Source organism: Zingiber officinale, chromosome 1B (genome assembly GCF_018446385.1).
Source record: "Zingiber officinale cultivar Zhangliang chromosome 1B, Zo_v1.1, whole genome shotgun sequence".
NCBI lineage: Eukaryota > Viridiplantae > Streptophyta > Magnoliopsida > Zingiberales > Zingiberaceae > Zingiber > Zingiber officinale.
In genome coordinates, this window is record NC_055986.1 from 111385234 (window position 1) to 111406220 (window position 20987).

General features: G+C 37.2%; 1 protein-coding gene across 2 annotated transcripts; it reads right to left on the bottom strand.

The window, feature by feature from the left end:
- Positions 1 to 3822: 3822 nt before the first annotated feature.
- Positions 3823 to 20962, bottom strand: LOC121972068. 2 transcript variants are annotated; one of them, XM_042523683.1, is made up of 10 exons: positions 20534 to 20962; positions 20000 to 20045; positions 19829 to 19895; positions 19673 to 19718; positions 19500 to 19598; positions 5780 to 5848; positions 5362 to 5707; positions 5119 to 5273; positions 4507 to 4923; positions 4170 to 4436 (listed from the first exon to the last, which is right to left on the bottom strand). In XM_042523683.1, exons 1-10 carry the CDS (start codon positions 20834 to 20836, stop codon positions 4311 to 4313), a joined length of 1674 nt encoding a protein of 557 aa, XP_042379617.1. In that variant the 5' UTR covers positions 20837 to 20962; the 3' UTR covers positions 4170 to 4310. The 2 variants fall into 2 exon arrangements, with proteins under 2 accessions (XP_042379611.1, XP_042379617.1); XM_042523677.1 differs by having other exon boundaries at positions 3823 to 4923; positions 20534 to 20961.
- Between the last annotated feature and the right edge of the window lie 25 nt (positions 20963 to 20987).

Genomic DNA, 20987 nt, shown 5'->3' on the forward strand with positions numbered 1-20987 from the left:
TAGATTCCAGACGCCTGGGAAGGGCGACCACGTCAGTGAGAGTCGTTGCTGAAGAGGATCAGCACGAATTCCATGTGTTGGTTGGTCCTAGGAAGATCGTACTGGCTCCACTGTACAAAAATTTGTATAAGTGTCAAACCTTTCCTAAACAACATATTGTGTTCTTTAGAAATTAAATTAGGAATCGCAATCGCAAACGGAACTTAACATTATTGATTCCAAATTTAACTTATCTGTTCTTAATGGTTTAGATTTGGATCGCAAATGATGTTTAACATTATTGATCCAAATCTACCTATGTTATAAATTCAATTAAATATTAATTTTTAAAATTGGCTTCCAGGACTGCATGGCGAGGCACTAGTCCTTCTTGGGTATGGGATCATCCACCACCGCCTAGACAAAGCCTTTTAAGGAAAGCTAATATTTAATTTTCTTATATAACTCTAGGTTTAACCAAAAGGAACAATTGAATCACGAATTCGAAAAACAAAAAAAAACACAAACTCGAATCACAAATTCGAAACTCTAGAATCATATGCCTCTTGTGTTTGGAATTCATACAAAGAAAAAACTAGCATGATGCGGAAAATAATTACTAGTTATACCTTTTCTTTGTATGCTAATAACCTCGAGATCTTCTGCCGTATTCCTCGCCTCCTCTTGGACGTCGTGTGGGCGACGAACCTCCAAGATGAACACCACCCAAAAGCTTCTTCCTCCTTCTCTAAAATCCGGTCACACCACCACAAAGAAATAAAAGAGAGCAAAGGAAAAGGAAAGGGGAGAGGGCCGGGAACAAGAGGGAGCACAAGCAAGAGAATAAGAATTGATATATCATGAGGTCTCTCCTCCCCTTCTTTTATAATACTTGCCCAAGGCATACAAGGAAAGATTTTTATAAAAAATTAAAATTTTCCTCTTGTTTTTCCTTTCCTCCTTTTTAATTCCTTTTTCTCCTCTTTGATTGATTCAATTGATTGGTCGACCCCTTGCTTAGGCACCAAGCAAGGGTGGCCGGCCCTAATTGGAAGGAAATAAAAATTTTGTAAAAATTTTATAAGCAAAGAAGGAAAGCTCTTATAAAATTTTATAAGCTCTCTTTTAATCTCCTAATGTGGATGTTTAAAAAAGAAAAGTTTTCTTTATTTTAAAACAAGTTTTAAAATTTAAAACTTCTCATTTAAAATTTCCTTTTTTAACATGGTGACAAAAAGGGAAAGTTTCAAATTTAAAACTCCCTTTTTAAAAACCATGAGGATGGTTAAAAAATGAAAGTTTTAAAACTTTTAAACTTTCTTTTAAACCATGTGACCTAATTCAAATAAAGAAAGTTTTATAATTTAAAATCTCCCTTTTAAAACTTGTAGATATCTACAAAGAGAAGATTTTAAAAATTCAAAACACCCCTCATAATTTGAATTATGTGGTCGGCTCCCTTTGCAAAACTTATGGCCGACCCCTTTAGAGAAGATAGTGGCCGGCCCTTGGCTTGGTCACCAAGCCTTGGGCCAGCCCCCTCTTGGACACCAAGATGGGCTTTTCATGGGTGGATATGAGGCATTAATGATGCTGCGACAGGGACCTAGAGGAGAAATTGGTTTTAGCCTCCCGGCGAGCTTGAGTATCCCGTGTTCGCCCTGAACACACAACTCAAATTCATCAATAACAACTTATTCCACTAGAGAGTTATTATTGCACTACCGCACCAATTCCAAATTACATCGTGGGCTCCTTCTTATCATGAGTGTATTAATCTCCCTGTGTTTAAGATATCGAATGTCCACTAATTAATTGAGTTACTGACAACTCATTTTAATTAATGTCTTAGTCCAAGAGTAGAACCACTCAACCTCATCGTCATGTTGGACTAAGTCCACCTGCAGGATTTAACATGACAATCCTTATGAGCTCCTCTTAGGGACATTCTCAACCTAGATTACTATGACACAATTTTCTTCTATAATCAACAATACACACTATAAGTAATATCATTTCTCAACTTATCGAGCTTTTTGATTTATCGAGCTAGATCTCACCCTTTGATAAGTTAAAGAAATAACTACTAAATATATGTGTTTGTTATTATATTAGAATTAAGAGCACACATTTCCATAATAACTAAGGTGTTGTTCTTTTATTAAGTCAGTATAAAAAGATCTTACCTTAAATGGTCCTACTCAATACACTTAGAGTGTACTAGTATAATTTATTAGTCAAGATAAACTAATACCTAATTACACTACGACTATTCCAACGGTTTGTTCCTTTCCATCTTAGTCGTGAGCATCTGTTTATAATTTATAAAGAACTAATAACATGATCTTCTGTGTGTGACATCACACACCATGTTATGTACAATATAAATTAATTGAACAACTACAAATGTAGATTTTTTTTTACCAATGTGATTCTTTATTTCAAAATAAATATTTACAAAATCTAGGCTTTAGTATACACACTAACACCATGTTAGCCGTCTCTAGGCGCCCAGATCTCTTCCAGGCGTCCGGGAAGCTCAGAATCGTTGAAGAGATCCATTGCAAAGTGGATCGACTGAGTTCAGGCTCTCAGATCACTTCCAAGGGCTCAAGAAGTGCCACGTCAGTATAACGGTCATTTCGACCATTAGGATATAAATAGAGGGATGGTGCTTGAAGTTAAAAAAACACACTGTGCACTTTCATCTACAACTCTTAGTTTAATTTCTATGCTTTTAACGTCTCTAAAAGGTTACTCCGTCTTTAAAGAAAGAGATCTTTTGTTGAGCTTTCAATGCCTTGGATTAATAATCTTCCCGGTTGTAAACTAAGTAAAAAAACTTGTCTCTTATTTCTTTTTATGTTAATTATTTTAAATTAATTGTGTATCCTTGCTGATCCTGTCTGAAAGCGTGAAGCTAGAAAGCCAGGGATGTGGCAACTCTTCTGATTGGATGAAAACCTCGCTCTTTTGCAAAACAAACCGAGACAGAGAAAGGGTCCCTGGCGTTGGCCCTCTGACGCTTAAGTTAGAAATAATAGTAGGAAAAGAAATCGAGAATAATAGAGACAGAGATCAATTCTCCCTTCTTCATACTTACCATACTCTTTTATATCTTTCTTAGTGACCCTCCATCTTCCCCTATTTAATGATATTAATTACTAACAGAAGACATATTTGTCTTGGGTTCTCACATTCATGGAACTAGTATTAATCATCGGTAGAAGACTATTTTGTCTTGGGTTCTTTGCATTCGATGATAGATGAAATGTTCTCTTTTACTTTCTCTTCCCTTTATTAAGTATCTCAGTCTTTTTCTCTTTTATTATTTTATTGGTTCGTTATTAATACGTATAATGTCATACCCCGAGCCGGATGGCTAGCCTACTCGGCTCGTTCTCTTGACCAGACGCTGGTTCATCCGGTCAGCCGATCGGACAGTGGTCCATCCAATCGACCAATGTAGCCGCCTTCCGTCCGAGTTATACAGACGAGCCTTGTTAAGCCCTAGCGTTGACTGCCCTACTTTTGACCTACACTGTGGTAATTAATTCATGCCAGGTGGACTCTTCCTTATCACCACATCACTTGCTAAGCTAGAAGCAAGAGAAAGTGTTAATGTTAATTACAAACTATTTACTCCACTCTAATCGATCCATCCAATCCAACACCTAAAGCCTAAACACTAAGTACAAAACCCTAAACTCCAAAAAAAAAAAAAAGTACACATGAAACTCTCAAGTTGTGCACCATAAGGTGTACAACATATCAAACATGATTTAACAAAAACACAGAAGAGAAGAAATAGATTCTTTGATTTACAATTTTGATGACAAAATATTTGTGCAAAAAATTGAGATACAATTCTCTCTCAGTCATCACAAACAATTCTCATTTCATCACTCTCGAAAGTACAGTGAAGTATGTTTTTTCGAGCCAGATCAGTCACCATATCAAAAATTAATATCAATAATAATTTAATCTGTACAATCGCCTTCTACTTCTACAACAGTTGCCATAATTGTTAAAAACACCTGCATCATTGGGCTATTCTGAACTGTAAGCGTGGATTCTTCTAATCTCTACCGATGGGATAAAAAAAATGAAAAAAGGAGTACAATTTCACAGTCCAAGTGCTAAGTTTGGATTAGGGTTTTGTGAGTCTAATAGAACACCTGAAACTGGCAACCCTGGTGACTGAAAACCAGCATTTAAATCGGGAGGAAACGAAACCGGCCTCAGCATTGTTACAGCTCTCCTTGTTTCCTGAGAACCATGGGAGACATCAGGCCGATAGCTGGAAGATGTACTTGGATTGGCAGCTGAATTCATAATATCAGAAGTGAAATTAGTCGTTGATGGTCGATCGCTATTTCTTGAAACGATGCCTGATGATGGTCGAGGTGGTGCTGACGCACTGATAGTCTTCCCAGCTTGAGAAAGATGGTTAAATCCTGAGGTGTAAAAACCATTCGAGTGAGGCTGCATCGCGGCGGAGCCTACTTGTGGAAATTGGCTTCCTACCTTTTGCCAAATACCATGTAACCCAACAGCATTGTGTGGCTTCGAAGAACTTTCTTGGTTTCTACTAGAGGCCTCTGAAGAATCCAGGGATCTGCTTGGCAAGAAAGATGGTGGAGTTGATCTTGCTTTAGCTTCAACAGCTGTATCATCTATTGCATGTTCAGATGTGGCAGATGCACTCATGGATGGCATATTTTCTGGTTGGGAAGAATGTGGAGATCTCGACGCCAGGAGTGGCTGAGATTGAGACAACGGCTGTGGTGCATCTTTTGCTCCAACCCACCCACGGCTGAATTTCGTCCCGGGAGGAAGGGTACCCTCAATCCGTTTAGCTGCAATTTCCCATCCAATGGGGCCAAGTTTTGCTGCAAATCGTGCCAAGCTCCATGCATATGCGTGCTCCGTGTAAAGGCCAACCTGATTGAGACATCATCAAATTTGTTAGTAAATAATCTATTGATATAGTTTGTCATGGTATCCAATATGTAAAAGCTGGCCGGAAGTACAAGGGAAGAGGGATTGTAGTGAATATAATTATAATATAGAGATAAGAATGTTGGATAGACATTGAACACAGCCAGTTTATATATCAGGATCTGACTTAGTACTCACAGGAATCAGCTGCTTTCTCTGTCCATCAAATGCTGTTAACACTGATGGCTTGGTGGAGCTGACCACCTGAGGTTCAGTATATGTATTACGACGATTTTCATCATTAACAGAGGACTTTTTTGGATATCTTAACGCAGCACCTTTGAAGGCAGAACCTACAAAAAGAACCCACAAAGAATGCTTGTTGGATATTTTGCAAATGGCAATAGTTTTTTGTCTCAATATAAGATTTGAGAAGTAGACCTGAAGTATCATCATTCCTTTCGAACAAATGCTCCTCATAAAAACTACGATCTTCAGAATTGCGAAGACCGTAAGGTTTTGTAGGTAAGTTGGTATTGTGGTATCCCTTTTGTGATAAATCGGGCGAGAAATTGACAGAGTGACGATTGTCCCCAGCATTAGCAAGTTTTGCATTGGAAGAGAGATTTGAACCAGCATTACCACTAGGGGGACGGCCTATTTTCTTGAAAATATCTCTAGTTGGTGGTCGGCCTCTCCGTGCTGGTTTTGGTTCTTGTTCATTGTCATCACTTTCTTGTCTTAGATTGTCAAAGTTTTTTTTTGCAAGCTCTTGAATTGCTCGAGCCTATACAGACAAAATACCTATTAACATAAAAATAAGAAATCAGTGGAAAGAAACAGATAGATAAGCTGATACCTGTCTGTGGTAGATTGTATCTGATGCATTGTACTGCATTGCATTTGAGCATATTAAAAAGACATCTTTCTGCAAACCATGAAACAAAAGTAAAAAAATGTTTCTGCACAAGTGCAAATATTTCAGATAAATAGAAGGGCATTTCACTTATGCTAATAAGACGGGATAAATCATTAAGGGCCTCAAGCAAAGAGGCCCAGACCTCAAAGAACAAGATACAATAAAAACAGTATCACAGAAGTAGAAGAAACAAAATACACAATGTTATGGAGGATCTTATAATCAATAGAAATTCCATTTGAATTGTCATGGAACTCTTTGACAAGACTTTCTAAATCTTGAAACACTAATGTACTATGTCACTAAATATGATGAGCACAGAATAGAAAAGGAAATAAAATGCAAGGTAATTATTATTGAATTGTATAATGTGTATAGTGTCTCCTACACATTCAGAATCTATTTTTCTCTTGCCAAGGTTCTTATACAGTAATAATGCCCAAGCTAACATCAATAGGCTAATTGAAGCAGCTTAAACATATGATTGCCATAAAAAAAAAAATGGTTCATTGTTACGTGTGCAAGCTTTTCTATAATCATTAATCAATTGAAGGAGATCGAAACTTCAAAATTGCAACCCTTAGACAAATCAAAGTTTTTGAGAGTCACCGCTTGAATGAATAGCTTGTAATTACAGGAAGAAGGCACCGGGCTGGAAACAGCCTCTTGCAAAAAGCAGGGTAAGACTGCGTATAATGGATCCTTCCCCGGGACCCCACATGGCAGGAGCTTCGTACACTGGACTGTCTTTTTTTTTTTTTACAGGAAGAAGGCAGAGAGAGAGAGAGAGAGAGAGAGAGAGAGAAGGTTGAATGAAAACAATGCTGTAGGATGAAAGCTATTCATTGGACCTTGTAGTTTGTGTTTCACATGTTTTTATTTACCATACTTTTCAACGAGATGATTTCATTCTTTTTATGAGTAGTACAGGCTTTTCATGATATGCTAGTTTCCCCTAGCTCAACATATGCAAGAAGAGTGACATTACTGGGAAGTGTCCAATGACACCAAAAGTTTGTTTTAGAAAAAAAAAAACATACTACAGTTGATAATGGTAAGATGTAAAAAATGTTAGCATGTGCTTGAAGAAATAAGTTCTATTAGTCATGTAACAAATTATTAAAAGGTCACAAGAATAAGGCTTGAAATCTCGTTTGGGCTAGGGTCTTGGTTCGAAATCGGAACGAGACATAGATGTGAGTTGTAGTGTTGGTAGGTGTACTAAACAGCCAAAGCTAAGGAGAAGGGAGAAAGAGAGAAGGCACTTCTTCTTCGTAAGGCTTCCTAGGATTATCATAGAGGTGTCATTTTAGAAGCTATGCTAACCACGATCGACATCTCAACCCGAGACACCTATGCAGAAGTCGTCGTAGACTCACATTCTATGATTTTGTGATTTAGCACGAAGGCAATGTTATGTTAGGAAGCTTGAATATCACAATCCCAAACATTTCGCACAAGTCATCACCACCTCACGCTACTTCTTAGCTTGAAGCACCTTTGTTGTCGTCTCACATAACTCGAAACACCTCCATCGTACTCTTGAGTTACTCCTTAGCCCCGAAACACCTTCTTTGCTGCCTAAAAAATCATAGTGTCTCACTCAAAGTCATTGTTGAGCTTGCAGCACATCGCAAAAACCTAGATGCCTAAATCTTATAGAATATACAGACCCAAGTTGGGATTGATGCATCACAGACAGAAAAAACAAATCTTTAGTAACTAACAGATGGCAAAGGTCAATGAGCTGCATCGCTCAAGTCAGATAAAGAATTCATCAAACCAATTAGCAAGATAACAACTAAGAGGGAAAGGGTAGCAGTTGATCCCATACCTAAAGGAAAAAATATGCTTGCATCATTCAGGGTATGGAAATGTATCCCTGATACCTCCATTTGGCTTTATGCAAGGCTATATCACTAGTAATCTTTATAAATTAAATCATTTTTATTAAATTAACAGTTGTGTTCTTTAATCTCCTTTTATCTTATACACTCTAATGGATTCATTTTTTTACAACTACAGAATAATTTTGCTTGCATCATTGAAATCGTAAGGTTGTATTTAACCAAATTACTTATTTTGTCCCCTCGCCTCAATATGCCCACATCCCATAGCTGTGAAAAACATCTATTTCCCATAAATAAATAATGAAAAGTTGGTCAACACTCAAAAGGCTGTACGTCATAGTAAACCTTTTAAAACTCCAAGTGATGAGACCTTTACCCAAAAGTCAAAATCCCAGTCTTCCCATCTTGCTCCTACTATCTATTTTCAGCCTAGGAGAACATTGATAATAATTTATCGGGAATAAATCCGTACAATTTGATCTATGGAGATTCAGTTTCTCTTGTTAGATTCAAAGCAAGATTAGTATAATCCAACCTTTTTTTTTTTTTTTTTTTTTTTTGTAATCTAGGTATCTAATTTTTCGAACTGACTAATTTTAAGATGACCGATCCGACTCACGGAAGCTTTCCACTAACAACAACAACACACCAACTAAGCCTTATCCCACTAGGTAGGATCGGCTATATGAATTCTTTTACGTCATTGAGCTCTATCTCCTACTATATCATCATCTATACTTAAATAAATTTTATTTTGTTTTATTGTTACTAACCAAGTCTTTTGTGGTCTTCCTCTTCCTCGTTTGATATGTGTGTTTGTCATAGTTTCACATTGCCTAACTGGAGCATTTATTGGTCGTCTAAGTACATGCATGTACCATCTTAAACGTGTCTCTCGGAGTTTTCCCTCAATAGATGCAACTCCGACTTTCTCTCTAATGCTCTCATTTTTTATTTTGTCCATCCTTGTATGTCCACACATCCACCTTAACATCATCATCTCTGCAACTCTTATCTTTTAATCATGTGCTCGAGTCATAGTCCATCATTCAGCTCCATATAACATAGCAAGTCTAACAGTTTTATAGAACTTTCCTTGTAGTTTTAGAGGTACTTTACGGTCACATAAAACACCTGACGCTCCTCTCCATTTCAACCATTTTGCTTGTATTCTATGTAAGACATTTCTCTCAATCCCTCAATCGTTTTGCAAAAATGATCCTAAATATTTAAAGCTCTCGGTTCCGGGCAAGCTCTCCTATCTTAACAATTGTCTCATTAATTCTAATATTACTAAACCTAAATTCCATATATTCTATTTTTAATCTACTAAGCCTAAAACCTTTCCCTATTAGTGTTTTCCGCCAAGATTCTAGTTTAGCATTTACCCCTTCACATGTTTCATCTACCAAAATAATATCATCTGCAAGCAACATACACCACGGTATTGTGTCTTGAATGTGCGTAGTGAATTCGTCCATAATTAGTGTAAAAAAATAGGAACTTAAAGTTGATCCTTGATGTAACCCTATCTTTATTGAAAATGCTTCAGTTACTCCGCCTGAAGTTTTTACTCTGGTTGTTACATTCTCATACATATCCTTAATTAGTTCAATATATATTACGCTACCACCTTTCTTTTATAAAATTCTTCATATAATTTCTCTTGGAACTCTATCATAAACTTTTTCTAAGTTAATGACTACCATGTGTAGATCTTATTTTTGCTCCTGATATTTTTAATTAATTATCTAAGATGTATAGTTTCTATTGTCGACCTTCCAGACATGAACCCAAATTGATTTTCGATCATTGTGGTCTCCTTCCTTAATCTTTTTTCTATTATTTTTTTTCAAAGTTTCATAGTATGACTCATTAGTTTAATACTCCTATAGTTTGCACAATTTTGTACGTCTTCCTTGTTCTTATATAAGGAAACTAGAGTATTTATCCTCCGATCAAACATTTTTTTCATTTTCAATATCATGTTAAATAATTTTATAAGTCATTCAATACCTTGTTTCCCTAAGCACTTTCATACCTCTATCAAAATATCCAACGGTTCTTTCATTGTGCATCTCATTTAAAGTTTGTTCTACTTCCGAAGTTTGAATTCTACGATAAAAATTTAAATTTCTATACTCATTTGACCTAATTAAATTACCTAAGTTAAGTTGGTCACCTAAACCTTCATTAAAAAGTTGATAAAAATACCTCTTCCACCACTCTTTTATTTCTCCATCGTTTACTAATACTCTGTTACATTCATCTTTAATACATTTTATTTGGATAAAATCTCTTGTCCTCCTTTCTCTCACTTTAGCTATTCTATAAATATCTCTTTCCCCTTCTTTTGTATTTAATTTTTAATATAATCATTCAAAATTTCATTCTTTGCTTTACTCACTACTTTCTTAACTTCTTTCTTGGCTATTGTATATTTTTTTAAGTTTTCCTCGTTCTTACAAATATATAATTCCTTATAAGCTATTCATTTTTCCTTCATTTTCTCTTGTACTTTCTCATTCCACCACTAAGATTCCTTACTCAGTGGTGCATGTCCCTTTTGTTAGTATCCCAAGGTAGTTTTGATGTGATCAACCAAAGCAAGTTAGGTCATGTTAGTTTTTAACCCCTGTGTCTAAGTGTGCAGGAACTTAGGAGCACAGGAAGTCGAGCGAAAGACGCAACTAGCGAGAAGGACGGCACGGGAGAGAGCCGACGGGTTCAGTGCGTCCGAGGGACGAGGTGCTGCGGAAGAGTATGCGGGCGGACGAGAAGGAGACGCGTGGCGTTTCCGAAGGACGAGAAGCCAGAGCGGTAGATTTCTCGAAGGTCGGAAGTTGGGTTTGGGTGAGCTCTTTTTCAGAAGGCCGAGATCACCCAAGTAGAGCTGGAGCCGGAGCAGAAGACCCGGATCTAAGCGAGCAGAGCCGAAGCAAGAAATCGGACTGGGCGCCATAAAACTTATCCGGATCGCGTCAAACGTGATCCATTGCGACGGGGATAAAGTTTTATCCCCCTCCAGGCGCCGAAACCCTTCTAGGCGCCCCGACCAGGGCTATAAATACACTCTTAGTCTCAGAAGCCTAAAAGAACAAGAACACTTGTAAACGATTTCTTTTGTCTAGCTTCGTATTTTTAGTACTTCAACTGCTGTAAAGAAGCTTCTCCGCCTGAAGGAGAAATTAGTGCGCTTTCTACTTCCTTAGATTAATAATCTCCCCGATTGTAACCAAGTAATTCGTTGTGTCTCTTCCTTTTTAATCAGTCTTATATATTTTATGCAAGTGTTAATTTTGTTAAAGCTATAAAGTTCGAGGAAGGTTGTTTTTCTTTGTAGGGTTATTCACCCCCTCTAGCCAGCCGCCAAAGGTCCTAACAAGTGGTATCAGAGGCAGGATGCCTCAGAAGAACTAACCGTCAACTGAAGCAACGAGACGATGGTCGGTGCAAGTATTCATCCACCAGAGTTCGAGGGAGACTTCGCAGAATGGAAACGTCGGAGGGAGGTATTTATTAAAACCAATTTTGAGATTCTGTTAATCATGAAATATGGTTTTGTAACCCACAAGGACTAACATGGAGCTGGAAAGGAAGAGTGTTTATGGACGAAGAAAGAACAAGCCGATTTCGTGGCGAATGGTAAAGCAGAGTTCCATCTGCTAAGCGTCCTTCCACCCCAGGAGGTCAATCGAATTGGCTGCTACGACTCCGCCAAAGAGCTCTGGGAGAAGTTCCTGGAACTCCACGAAGGCGCTTTAGAAGTAAAGTTAGCAATGCGAGACATCCTCCGAACCCAGCTAACAAACATGCGGATGAACAATGGAAAAAAGGTATTGCAACTCCAAGCACGGATCAAAGAACTCATCACTCAGCTCAACAATATCGGAGAATCAGTAACGAACCGAGATTCAATTCGGTATGCGCTCAACGTCTTCCCAAGAATTTCAGAATGATCATCCTTAGTAGATGCATACTACATCTCTAAGGACTTCGAACTTCGAGGTAAGTACACTAGAAAATTTGTTTTCTACTTTTGAATTTCATGAAACTCGATGTGTAAATTCTAAAGAAATCGAAAAATCGAACAACAATCTTGCCTTGAAAGCCAAGAAGGAAGATCCTGACTCCGAAGCGTCGATTAACGAAGATGAAGCGACACTACTAGTAAGAAAGTTTAATAAATTTAAATCGCAGAAGAGAAAGCATTATCAGAACAAAAGGAAGGTCCGATGCTACAACTGTAACGAAGAAGAGCACATAAAGGATGACTGCCCAAAATTGAAGAACAAGGACAAGGAAAAGAACAAGAAGCCAACTCGGCCCAAGCATAATCTAAAGGCCACATGGGATGAATTGTCGTCCTCCGAATCCGAAATCGAAGCCTACGCCGGACTCGGCCCTAATGGCAGACCATCAAAAGGAAGACGAAACCAGCTCAGAGATGAGCATCGACAAAGGGGGAGGATCATCAGAGGAAAGCCACAATAAAGAGAGAGCATCATAATACGAGATAAGTTAAGTACGTGCCTTATCTCCTAAAAAGTCGTTTAAATTTATTAAGATTCTTTCCAAGGATTTAGCAAAATTAGAAAAAGAAAATATGGACTTGAAAAGACAATTAACCAATGCATGCCCCTTAGATCTGTTCGATAATTTAAAATTAAAAAATGTCAAATTGAAAACAGAAATAGAATATTGGAAAAATCGTGCATGCTCAAATAATCAAAATATTAGGAGATATAATAATTTAAACTAGAATTTTAAATACCATAAGGGCCAAATTAGGAAAATATCACAGAAATACATTCCTAAGGAATTCTTGATAAATCCAGTAGGTAGGAACATGTACTGGGTTCCAAAATTATATTTAGGTTAACTGTTTTTCTGGACTTAGGGCTTTCAGAAAGAAAGTTAAATGTTTAAATTTTTTAAGAGACTTTGTCTATAAATGGTTGATACTCCAATAACCAAGAAGGCATAGTGTCTCGCCACAGCTTGGAAGTCAATTACTGAATTGAATGTTTAATTGACTTACTGTAAGCATTTAACTAATGCTTTAAATTTTTGTTAGAAAAATAAATTTGATCATTAAAATTTGTTTAAGTTATTTTTTTGTGAAACGTTAATCTAAACAATCTTCTCCGTTATAAATTTTTTTTGAATTAGTTATCAAAATGCAAATGCTTTAAATTTTGCCAAAAACTTCAACAATTTTTGTGAAATTTTTCTGTTCAATCCTTGCAAAAAAAATTTTAATTAAAGGAGTTTTTTTTTTGTTTTTCCCTTAGGCTTTAAATTTTCGAAAGTCATTTTAAAAGTACCCCATTTTTAATGTGATCAAAAGGGGGAGTAGTAAAGATTAACTCTAGGGGAGAGTAGTACAATATTTCTAATTTTTATACTTAATTTTTTTTTACTTGCAAAATTTTATAACTGTTATTTTATAATTGTTTTTTGTGGTTTTACCCTAACTTAACTTGGGTTTGCTCCCATCAAAAGGGAGAGATTATTAGTACCCCAAGGTAGTTTTGATGTAATCAACCAAGTCAAGTTAAGTCCTGTTGGTTTTTAACCCCTGTGTCTAAGTGTGCAGGAACTTAGGAGCACAGGAAGTCGAGTGAAAGACGCAGCTAGCGAGAAAGACGACACGAGAGAGAGCCGACGGGTTCGGTGCATCCGAGGGACGAGATGCTGCGGAAGAGTACGCGGGCAGACGAGAAGGAAACGCGCGACGTTTCCGAGGGACGAGAAGTCGGAGCAGAAGATTGCTCGAAGGCTGGAAGTTGGGTTCGGGTGAGCCCTTTTTCAGAAGGCCGAGATCACCCAAGTAGAGCCGGCACTGGAGCAGAAGACCTGGACCATGAAACTTATCCGGATCGTGTCAAACGTGATCCGTTGCGACAGGGATAAAGTTTTATCCCCTCCAGGCGCTCAAAACCATTCCAGGCGCCCCGACCAGAGCTATAAATACAGTCCTGATCATAAAAGCCAAAAATAACATGAAGAACACTGAAGAACACTTGTAAACGATTTCTTTTGTCTAGCTTCGTATTTTTAGTACTTCACTGTAAAGAGGCTTCTCCGCCTGAAGGAGAAATTAATGTGCTTTCCACTTCCTTAGATTAATAACCTCCCCGATTGTAATCAAGTAATTCGTTGTGTCTCTTCCTTTTTAATCAGTCTTATATATTTTATGCAAGTGTTAATTTTGTTAAAGCTATAAAGTTCGAGGAAGGTTGTTTTTCTTTACAGGGCTATTTACCCCCTCTAGCTGGCTGCCAAGGGTCCTAACACCTTTGACTCACCAAGTACACTCTTAGCTACTATTTTAACTTTAATACCATCTTATCCCATGTTGTATTAGAGTCATCGTATATTTCACATAATGCTTGTACTTCTACCTCTCCTTAAATATATTTTACTTCCCATCTTTTAACTTCCACCACTTAATTTTAGGAGTCGTATATATTTTCTTTCTATTAATACTATGTTTGAGGTATATATCCAACACTACTAACCTATATTGGGTGGTTAAACTTTCTCCAGGAATGACTTTGTAATCTTTATATCCTTCTTCTTGACCATAAGAAAGTTAATTTGCGATTTATTATTCCCATTTTTGAACGTGATTAAGTGTTTTTCTCTTTTCTTAAAAAACATATTAGCTAATATAAGGTCATATGTTATCACAAAATCTAATAGAGTTTTCCCTTTTTCATTTCTTGTTCCAAACCCATAACTCTCACGTACCCTCTCATATTCCCCATTTTTCACATGTCCATTTAAATCACCTCCTATTAAAATCATTTCATTTGGTGAATATTTTATAATATTTCATCTAAGTCGTCTCAAAACCTTAATTTGGTAGCTTCATCTAATCATACTTGCAGTGCATATATGCTAATTATGTGTATAGTTTCTTTCGCCACTATTATCTTAAGGGTTATAATTCTATCCCCTTTTCTAACAACTCCTACAACTTTATCCTTTACTGAATTATCTACAATAATACTCACTCCATTTCTTGTTTTACTCTTTCCAGTGTACCATAACTTAAAACCCGAGTTCTCTATCATTTTTACCTTCTCGCCTACCCATTTTGTCTCTTATACACACAAAATACAAATTTTTCTCCTAATTATCGTATCTAATACCTTCATTGATTAACAAGTGAGGGTTCCTATGTTCCAAATCTTAGATTATAGTTTTCCTATTATATTTGCTCTTATTCGACCTATGGTGTGAGAACTCTTGCCTATTTAACACTATACCCAAATTCTCATGGAGATGTAGCAGTCCTTGTTAATACTTTACAGTTGGATTTAGCACAACGGCCGAATTCTGGAGATGTAGCGGTCCTTGCCAAGACATTACAATCGGACCCTGCAATGTGTTCCTTCCGGGGAACATCCTAGTATTAGCACAATAGTTAATGGATTCATTCATTAAATATTTGTCATAGTTTTAACGCTGGCGGGTAGCCTAACGCAACTCACCTCCTTACTCCGACCTTGGGACTGGCCATGACCAATCGTCATGGGCAAAAGTTTCCCACTAAGCACAGGATAAATTGGAAAGTGTTCATGGAGGTCCATCCAAGCGGCCAACGTTCTTAGAGTTACCATCCCATGAAGGAAAATCCCTGCAGTGCGTTGCAACTGAGATCCAACCCTTAGATGCTTGAAGAGCCTAATTGCTACACCATTGTCTCGGGGCAAAATACTCCACTTTATATCATAATGAAGATATCATCATGCAATTTGATGATGATTATTTACAGTTTCTTATATATTTTTTTCTTCTATTTTTATGATATTTGCATGAGATCCTTAGTTTATATAATCATGTTACTCCTGACTATATGACACCTACATGGATCCCATCCCTCAATTGGACTCTCCCTAATTAGTTTTTAAAAAATTATAGTTAATTGTAGTTCCTATAACCATTATTTGGATTAAAAATCCATGGCTACCTCTCTCTTGGAAGAGGCCAAATCATATAATCATGGTTAAAAAAAATACTTCTATTTTTTTTACAGAAGTAAACTTCGAGTTAACTCCGCTCGTGATGAACCAGTCATGGTTGGTCCCAAGCCTGGATAAAAGAGGAGGGGTGCGTTACATTGTCAACCAGCACTAAAACTATGACAATGATCAATGAATGAATCTATTAAACTATTGTGCTAATGCTAAATTGTTCCCCGGAAGGAACGCGTTGCAAGATCCGACTGTAACGTCTTGGCAAGACCGTTATATCTCCAGAACTCGGGTGTAATGCTAAATATGCAAGAATTCACGATGCAGGGTCCGACTGTAACGTATCGACAAGGACCACTACATATTCATGAGAACTTGGACGTATTGTTAAATAGACAAGAGTTCTCACACCATAAATTGGATAAAAACAAATATGATAGGAAAACTAATAGTCTAAGATTTGGAACATGGAACTTAGGAACCCTCACTGATAATCAATAGAGGTAGTAGATACGATGATTAAGGCTCTGTTTACTTGGGAGAGTGGAAAGTAAAATTAAGGAAAAGTTTCCACGGTGGAAAAGTTTCCGTCGTTTACTTCATTAAAATTTTCCGAAGGAAAAGTAATGTAATCCATCCACGGATAATTTTGGAGCCAAAATCAATCACCTCAAAATCGGACGGAAAGCAACGGATGGAAAAAAAAATGACGCATGTACCCCTTTTGCATTCACAAAATTACACCATATACCAAAAAAAATGACGCATGTACCCTTTTTAAATCACAAAATTACACTATGTACCAAAAAAAAATGACGCATGCATCCTTTTTTATTTACAAAATTACATCATAAGTATTCACCTTCCTCTATCAAGATAAACAAGTGTGCAAAGGAAAAGATTTCTTCACCCTTTCTTTTCTCTTCCTCCAAAGACAACTTTCTATCGTTGATTCCTTTCCTTTCCTCATCCACCCTCTAGAGTAAACATAGCCTAAGAGAAAATTTTATATTTTATGTGTACAAGAGATAAAATGGGTAGGCGAGAAGGCAAAGATAATAGAGGACTCGGGTTTTAAGTTATGGTACACTAGAAAGAGTAAAGTTAAAAATAGAGTGGATATTATTGTAGATAGTTCGTTAAAGGATAAAGTTGTAGGAGTAGTTAGAAAAGGGGATAGAATTATAGCCATTAAGATAATAGTAGCGAAAGAAACTATAAACATAATTAGCGTATATGCACTGCAAATAAGATTAGATGAAACTACAAAATCAAGGTTTTGGGACGACTAAGATGAAATATTACAAAATATTCCACCAAATGATATGATTTTAATAGGAGGTGATCTAAATGGACATGTCGGAATAAAAAATGAGAAATATGAGAGGATACATGAGAGTTATGGATTTGGAACGAGAAATAAAGAAGAGAAAACTATATTAGATTTTGCAATAACATATAACTTTATATTAGCTAATACATTTTTTAATAAAAGAGAAGAACATCTAGTCATGTTCAAAAGTGAGAATAATAATTCATAAATTGACTTTCCTATGGTTAGAAAGAATGATAGAAAAATTTATAAAGATTGCAAGGTTATGTCTGGAGAAAGCTTAACCACCCAATATACGTTAGTAGTGTTGGATATACGCATGAGACAATTGTTAAGATAGGAGATGATGAGTTGCCCGGAATCAAGATCTTTAAATATTTAGGATCATTTTTGTAAATTAATGGAGGGATTAAAAGAGATGTCTTACATAAAATACAAGCAGGATGATTAAAATGGAGGAGAGCGTCGGGTGTTTTATGTGACCATAAAGTACCTCTAAAACTTAAAAGAAAATTCTATAAAACCGCAGTTAGACGTGCTATGTTATATGGAGTTGGATGTTGGCTATACTCGAGTACATGAGCAGAAGATGAGAGTTGTAGAGATGAGGATGTTAAGGTGGATGTGTGAACATACGAGAATGAACAGAATAAGAAATGAGAGCAGAGAAAAAGTCCAAGTTGCACCTATTGAGAAAAAACTCCGAGAGACATATTTAAGATGGTACGAACATGTGCTTAGATAACAAATAAATGTTCTAGTTAGGCGATGTGAAACTATAACAAACATACATATCAAACGAGGAAAAGCAAAACAAAAAAATACTTGGTTGGCAACAATAAAACAAGATAAAATTTATTTAAGTATAGATGATGATATAGTATAAGATAGAGCTCAATGGCGTCAAAGGATCCATATAGTCAACCCCACCTAGTGGGATAAGGTTTAGTTGTTGTTGTAAAGTAAACTTGGGGTTAAGAGAAAGCTGACATTGTTGGTGCAAATTGAAATACACTTGTAAATATATGTGTATATTCAAACCAAATAAACTTTGGGCTAAATTGAGAAAATTATTAAATTATGGGGGCAAAAAAAGAAATAACCCGATGTTTAAGTAGGATAAGTCAATGAGAAACAAAAATTTTTTGCATCAGCTTAGATGATAGACGTGAGAAAGCAAATCAAGCAGGCAGCTTCCGACTAGTAGTAGTTTTAAAAAACTAGAAAACAAGTATCCATTTGACAATGTGCACGGAATATGAGAGTGTGACTGAGCCTTACAGCTCATAACAGTTTTTTTAATACCATCAAATGCATCTCTAGTTCTTTCTCTGTCTCAAATAAATCATCCGTGAGTTGTAACCACATAAGTTAGCTCCACCATCACCCCAGTTAGGGTACTGGTAGTCTAAGTCTACTCTTAGATCTACAAATTTAAGTAGGATGAGTAACCATTGCTGAAAACTCTCTAAAACCCCACGTATTCTTCATACCATAAACCAGGTTAATAAGAAAAATCAGGTCAAATTCTATGCAAATAAGTTATAGTGTACAATCTGTACCATAATAAATTTCAAGTGGAATACAAAGAAAAATCAGATGAATTAGCAAAGTTTCAAATATTAGACTTCTACTGCAGTTCTACCAGAACACAAATATTGCAATATTGACTGGGAGATTTGAATCTTTCCATGGGCCAAGGAAAGAAAAAGGAAATGCTAGTATTTCCAAAAGAACAATGGAAAGGTTTCAAAAAGAATATGGTATGTGATCCACCCACCGCATAACACGTGTGGTATGGGACAGCATATGTGGCAAATATTAAAAATATTTAAATTATAAAATAACTAATATAATTACACAATATATTAGACTTATGGACACATTCAATTCATATTTCCACATAGGAACAAAACATGTCAGTCATACAATGCAAATCACATGAAGCATGTCAATCAATATTAATAAACAATGTAAATCGATCCAAATAATATTATTCCAACTACACAGGCAGACTGCATATGTCATACACAGTCATATGCAGTTACTACATGATCCCCTTCAAAATACTGCCTAGGCAGCCTAAGCATAGGTTTTTTAAAACAGTGGACAATGCCGACTTTCTTTTTCATTCTTAATCATGATGAAACCTGCCTCACAAGGCAAAGAAATAGCAGCTACAGACTGACTTGGCAAAATGCATAAAATTTTTAGCAAACATGGAAGACAAACAGAAAGAAGACAGGCTCTTATCTGTAGCACCTCCCAAAGGGAAGAGATGTAAAGGAATTCATCTACATTTTATCTTTTGAAGTATCTAAAACTGCTTGTAATCCAATAGTGAAGGATTTCTTTGTAAAAAGGGTTTACTGAGAAGAACACTACAGATAACCATACAAAATGCAGCGGCTTCTAAAAAGCATTTTGGTTAAGACATATGTCAATAAGTCATTGAGAGAATGACTTAACATTCAACATTCTGAGTAACTGACCTCAAACTGCTCTAGGTTGGAATAAGCATCATCTGAAACCTTCTTTCTGACAGTAGCAAAATCCATGGGATGCTTGATAATATCATGGTAATCTGGAAGCTGATACAATGACTAGCCAATGTCATTCAATCCCCATGTCCACAGAAGGTAACCATATTTAAAATACAACGCACCTCCTCAGGGTCGACAGGCTCGGAAAAGACTCCATAAGTATCTTTCCTGATATGATGACAACAAAATAATATATGTACTGAAAAGATACACAATTGAACAGAACATGCACATGGCTAAAATACATAACGAGGAAGAAGGCAGGGCACAGCACTCACTTCTGTAATCTATCAAGGATGAAAACTAACAACTTTTTGTCCGGTAATGGTGTATCGGGTCCACAATCTGATGACAGCAATAACACAACAAATTATCATCGAGAACCACTTAAATAAAATGATGTATGATTTCTATATTCACGAAATAAATGCACAAGCGAGGCATCAAACCTTGTGGAAGATCCGTCACTTTCGATGTAGGATTCTGCCTTTCTGCCTGAAACAAGGGAAATGACCCAGGCAATATCAGCAAAAAGGATTTTTTTTTTTTTAAAGAAAAATAAGGAGGGGGAAAAAATTTGAACAGGAGATAAAGGGGATTGGTGGAGGAAAACGATCACCTGGTTAGGAAAAAAAAACAAAGAAAGAAAGAAAAGTTGGGGTTTTTTTTTCTAATGAAAATTTTTACCAGGAGTTGACCAAGTCAAGTCCACCACACTCTTTCTCTCTCTAAATCGAGCATAACGGTATCCAAGGATCCCGCAAATCTAAAAAATACCCCACCCGAGAAGCACGCAAAGATTCCCAATCCACAGACGGAACCGTACCAGAAAGTAAATCCGCACCAGATTTGCTCCCCAACCCTCTTATAGTACAACTAATTGTTTCCGAACACCAACTTGCCAATTTACTCCTCCACAGATCTACATTCCGGCAGAGAGAGAGAGAGAGGTAGGGGAAGCGAAAGATGCGAGATCAAATTACTTGGGGATCATTCCCGACGAGCCCGATCTTCCGGGCTCTACGGTCGTCGGATTCTGAGCCGGCGGAAGCCGCATCGGCGTTGTTGGGAAGCCGAAGGACGAGGCGGAGCTTCTTCTCCCGCCTCCCCTGGTCCGACTCGTCGTCATCGTCGGCAGCTGGGCGGGGATCGTCATCAGGGCTAAGATCGCAGTGCTGCTGCTGCTGCTGCTGGAGGCGGAGGCTGCGGCGCTGGAGGTCCAAGAGGGAGGGTCTTCCCTTCTTCTTCGTCTTCCTTGTCGTCGCAGCCGGCTTCTTGTTGTCCATTCCGTACGCCCCCCTACTCTCCCCCTCTCTCTCTCTCTCTCTCTCTCTCCTCTTCTTTGTTCTTTTCCTCCTCTCGACCTCGGAAGATATGTCGCACGTGATGGGCGGCGGAGGTATCGAAAGGTATCACGTGATGGATGCCTGAGCAGGG

Coding starts and splice junctions, on each gene's coding strand:
- LOC121972068 (XM_042523677.1), bottom strand. CDS start 20,836: ATGGACAACAAGAAGCCGGCTGCGACGACAAGGAAGACGAAGAAGAAG. Junction 5,849..19,499: donor CCAACCTAGAGCAGTTTGAG/GTCAGTTACTCA, acceptor CATGGTTTGCAG/AAAGATGTCTTTTTAATATG. Junction 5,708..5,779: donor ATACAATCTACCACAGACAG/GTATCAGCTTAT, acceptor TTGTCTGTATAG/GCTCGAGCAATTCAAGAGCT.